The sequence below is a fragment of the Phodopus roborovskii genome, unplaced genomic scaffold (genome assembly GCF_943737965.1).
Source record: "Phodopus roborovskii unplaced genomic scaffold, PHOROB, whole genome shotgun sequence".
NCBI lineage: Eukaryota > Metazoa > Chordata > Mammalia > Rodentia > Cricetidae > Phodopus > Phodopus roborovskii.
Window position 1 is genome coordinate 35380417 of NW_026126469.1, and position 5058 is coordinate 35385474.

A 5058-nucleotide genomic window follows, 5' to 3' on the forward strand; every position below is an offset into this window, starting at 1 on the left:
TCCCCCTCTCTCTCCTTCTTGGAGAACACATAGCAGAACTGAGTTGTACTCTAGTCTCTAGTGGTCTCTATTTGCACCACAATGAAACAAAAGCTTAAACTTGTGAAGATCTGATGACTCAATTCAAAATTATTCTTTTTACATTTTGTCCCCAAGCTTGCTTTCTTCCATCTTCTCCCTATTCTTTTCATCCAGGATTTAATATATATTTGAATTCTAAGCTGGGATAGGGGGTGTGGAGTAGTGATATTAATTGCTACAAATTTCTCAAAATTTCTCTATCATAATGAAGCAGTAAAGAACATGAGGAATTTGTTTTAGTTAAGTTATCAGAGTAACTGGGGAAGTCAAATCCCCTTGTCACTGTTGAGCCTAGATCCTCTGAACTTTTTTCTTTTTTTAGACTCCTTTCTTTTTTCTGAAATTGTTGTTTACAGTCCAAGTGTGAACATTTAGATCACATTTTCTTTTTTGCCTATACAAGTTATTAATCTGAATGGATTCTTCTCTAGTTTAAATGAGCATGAGACAAGCTTACACATCTAATACAAGTGCAGCTTTGCTGTAACTGCCCCAGAACAGAGCTAGAGATACCCATTTTTATAAAGTTTCCAGGCAACTGGCTCCATCTGTCTTGGAACATGGAATTCAGTACATACCCATATATACCATTCTCTAAGATGGTATTGGTGGTTTTGTGTTAGTTAAAAAAAAATCCTTTCCAAGCTTAATACCCAATATCCTTACTATTTCTGTAAATACTGCATTCAGGGGGCATTACACAGTGCTGAATTATTCTCACTTGTTTTTCTTAGCTATGCAAATAGATGTCTCCTCTCCTAAAGCTATAGATAGCAGAACTTAGAGACAATCTTCTTCTTATAATCACTTTTTTTTTTGATGGAGCCAGATAATGGCTTTTATTTTGGAAAATACAACTGAATTAGGTTTGGGAGGAAGGTGGGGGCCAGAGGGGAACTCCAGATGAAAGATTCCTCCCAAGGTTGCCAGAGGGCTAGGGCTGATCCTCTGATGGGTCTCTTATTCCCTGCACTGTGCCATACTGCTGTCTCCCCTGGACAGCTGCAGAGCACAGGCTGGCAAAGGCTCTGGTGGCAGTTCACTTGGGCAGGATATCAGAGGACTCCGACACCAGCTTCCCATTACGGGTTTCAATCTTCTTCACAACCACAGCCTTGGTGCGACTGTAAGTGCTGGAGCCCCCGACAGAACTGAAGCTGGGCTGGAAGGAGCTCATACCATAGCTGAAGCCAGGGCTGGTGAGTCCCCCATAGGCTGAGCTCAGCCCTCCTGAGTAGCCACTGGTGGTCTTTGTATGGATACTCAAGTTCTGCATTCCAGACACCAGCCTGCTGTCCTCGCCCTCCAGCAGCTTGTGGTAGGTGGTGATTTCAATGTCAAGAGCCAGCTTGATATTCATGAGCTCCTGGTACTCGCGAAGCTGCCGGGCCATGTCCTGCTTGGCCTGCTGCAGGGCAGCCTCCAGCTGGGCCAGCTTGGCATTTGGCATCCTTAATGGCCATCTCCCCACGTTGCTCTGCATCAGCAATGGCAGCCTCCAGGGTTGCTTTCTGGCCTTTGAGGCCTTCAATCTCCGCCTGCAGGCGGCTGATGTTGCGGTTCATCTCAGAGATCTCAGTCTTTGTACGGCGCAAGTCATCCCCATGCTTCCCATCCAGGGTCTGCAATTCCTCATACTTAATCTGGTACATGCTTTCAGCCTCAGCCCGGCTGCGGTTGGCGATGTCCTCATACTGGGCAAGGACTTCAGCAATGATGCTGTCCATGTCCAGGGAGCGGCTGTTGTTCATAGACAGCACCACAGACGTGTCTGAGATCTGCGACTGCAGCTCTCGGATCTTCTCTTCATGGATCTGCCGACAGAAGTTGATCTCATCAGTCAGTCCTTCCAGTCGGGACTCCAGTTCCACCTTGTTCATGTAAGCTTCATCCACATCCTTCTTGATGAGGACAAATTCATTCTCCATCTCTGTATGCTTGTTGATCTCATCCTCATACTTATTCTTAAAGTTCTCCACCAGGCCCTGCATGTTGCCAAGCTCTGCCTCCAGCTTCAGCTTCTCCTGGCCCAGGGCTTCCAGCTGCCGGCGAAGGTTGTTGATATAGCTCTCGAACATGTTGTCCATGTTGCTCCTGGATGTCTTCTGCTGCTGAAGCAGGCTCCACTTGGTCTCCAGCATCTTGTTCTGCTGCTTCAGGAAGCGTACCTTGTCAATGAAGGAGGCGAACTTGTTGTTCAGGGATTTAATCTGCTCCTTCTCCTGGGTGTGCACAGCCTGGATGTTCGGGTCCAACTCCAGCTTCAAGGGGCTCACCAGGCTCTGGTTCACCGTGACTGCTGTGATACCCCCTACACTAGCCCCGCCGAAGCCGCCTAGACCCATGCTGGTACCCAGGCTTCCCCGGAAGCTGCTGCCACTGCCCACCCGGGAAAAGCTGGAAGAGCTGATGCGCGCACCAGGTGCACTCGAGTACGAACAGCTGCTGAAGGCCCGGGGGCCGGAGGTGGACACCTTGTAGGACTTCTGGGTCACCTTGATGGACATGGTGAAGTCTGGAGTGAAGGCAGTGAGCTGAGGTTCGAGAGCGAGCAGAGCAGCTGCTTCTAGGCCGTCCTTACAATCACTTTTCAAACACTGGAATCACTTTCAGTCTCTAAGCAGAGTTGATCCCTTCACTAACTTCTTTTTCCAGTATAAGCTACCTAATGATTCTCCAAATTTCCACTAATATTTAAGGCCTACCTTCATCAATGTTTCTCTGCTTTGTTTCTGACCTAACAAGGATAATTATGAAACGTGGACCAGTTCTCATAGGGTTTTAGAATAAAGAAATTTAATATTTCAAATATAAACATTTTATGTTTGAGGTAAATCCAACTAAGAAGCAGTAATAATAGCCTTATATTAGCTAAAGCTACAGACACAAATGACAATTCCCAAAGCTCATCAAAGGCAAAAATTAAAGAGCCTTACCAAATGATTGTTCAGTTTACACATCCTTTCTCTTTTCTCCCCCACCCCCACACATGTCCTGGTTAATGCTTTGATGATATAAAGTTCAGGCTTTTAAAATGTATTTAAAACACTAACACAGACTGTTTTCTATCTTTATTAGTTAAGTTCTTTAACCTGTGATAACATAAAAGTAGCAAGCAACTTAATAGAACAAATATTGGTTGTGGCAATATTTTGTTCGTGCTTTAACCAATGAAAGTTGCCTGAAGATCAGAGTGCAGAGCTAGGCACTAGTTAGCCACAGAGGCCAGGCAGTGGTGGCTCACATGTTTACTAGCACTAGGGAGGTGGAGACAGGTGTGGTGTGGCTAGGTGGAGAGAGGAATTTAAGAATGAGGGAGAGAGGGGAACTCTTTGCATTTAGTCTGTGGATTCCTAAATACAGTATAGTGCATTCAGACTGGGGAGTCATAGGAACAGGATCACCTCTTTGGTAAGAAGCAGTGGCTGGCTACTCTGCTTCTCTGATTTTTCACCATTAAACCCTGTATATTACTCTCAGTTTTATTAAGAAGTCCAGTTAGAATTTCTCCTGCAAGTTATGATGCCTTAACATTGCAGACATTTTTAGCTATGGTCTCTCTGCTCTGTTGTTTTGGGGCATTTTGTAGAGAAGTTGAGTGGAAGAAACTTCTCACTGCATCACAGCCAAGAAGCAAAAGAGACCAAAAAGGGACCAGGGCTCCAATATTCCTTTGAAGGACATGATTACAGTGCTCTAACTTCCTATTATACTGTGCCTGCTACAGGACACATCTGCTACCTGAAAGTGTCACTAGTCTGAATCCAACATTTCAGTGGATTCTGAAATCAATGGAGAGCACACACATTGGAATATACATCTCTATGAATGACAGGTAGAGATTAAATGAGAAGGCCTGGCACAGTTATTAATATTGTATAAAAATCTTCTCACAAGTGGGTAATATGTGACATTTTTACCCCAATTATAATTTTGAAAATCATTTGAGTGAGATTAATGTAAAATATTCTGAGATAAGATTATAGTAATTTTTATACAACGATGAATTACAAATACACAATGAAAGATAACATAACTCATACATAAATATATAAGTTCACAACATAATACATATACCTATAATGCATATATTTTATATGTAGATTATACATTTAAGCACACACACATAAATAATAAGATTCAAACTCTGCCTAGACTATCAGGCCAATAATGGCCATAATTGTTGTTCTTATAGTCAATGTTGTTATTTAGAACAAAGTTCTAAATTATTTACAAAGTCATTATTTCTAAAGAGATTTGGACAACCTTAATTTTTTTTTAAAAAAAAGTATTTTTAAATTAAAAGAAAATCTTAACATTTAAATCATATATAGAAAGGGATGGTAGTAAATAAAACTTTTTAAGAGAAGAAATTGTCCCGTTAAGCATTTTATTCCCAAGATTTTTGAAGATAAAAAACCATGGATACGCCAAATAGGTTTCAAGTTTGCCTCTGATGCCAGAGAACAAATATATGTTTCAGTTTTACTATAGTAGAAACTTTCATGATATTTAAGAATGGAAACTTAACCTGTGGCTTTCTTCATGAATAAGAGAATAGTATTGTTTTTTAGCTTACACTCATCCATATTGTTCCCAACACCAATTTTAATATAAACTAACTAGAACTCAATTTGCAGCTGAACTCTGGGATGAGTGTTAATTTATCTACATCATTCCCTCACCTAGAAATATCTGTGAAACCCATTTTTGGCCAGAATACACCCTTGGCAGCAGCACTCAGAGAACCATATGTGAAACATTCATTGACAATCTTTCACACAAACTGCTGTACACAGTCCTTTTCTGGGGAAAGGTACAGTAAATCAATGACTAAACAATGTCAGATTTTTGTTTTAAATTTATAGACCAGGTATATTTAACCATTACTTATTTATATTTAATTTATCAAGTCTGTAGAAGGTAAAGAAACTGACCAAAGTAAGAGAGCATAGAAAGTAGTGTGCAGAAAGGACA

General features: G+C 41.5%; 1 protein-coding gene across 1 annotated transcript; it reads right to left on the minus strand.

The window, feature by feature from the left end:
• Window positions 1-933: 933 nt before the first annotated feature.
• On the minus strand, window positions 934-2643 carry LOC127227252 (keratin, type II cytoskeletal 8-like). Its single transcript, XM_051191611.1, is given in 2 exon segments — window positions 934-1525; window positions 1527-2643. Coding segments are annotated over 2 exon segments (1467 nt in total). The 5' UTR covers window positions 2589-2643; the 3' UTR covers window positions 934-1120.
• Between the last annotated feature and the right edge of the window lie 2415 nt (window positions 2644-5058).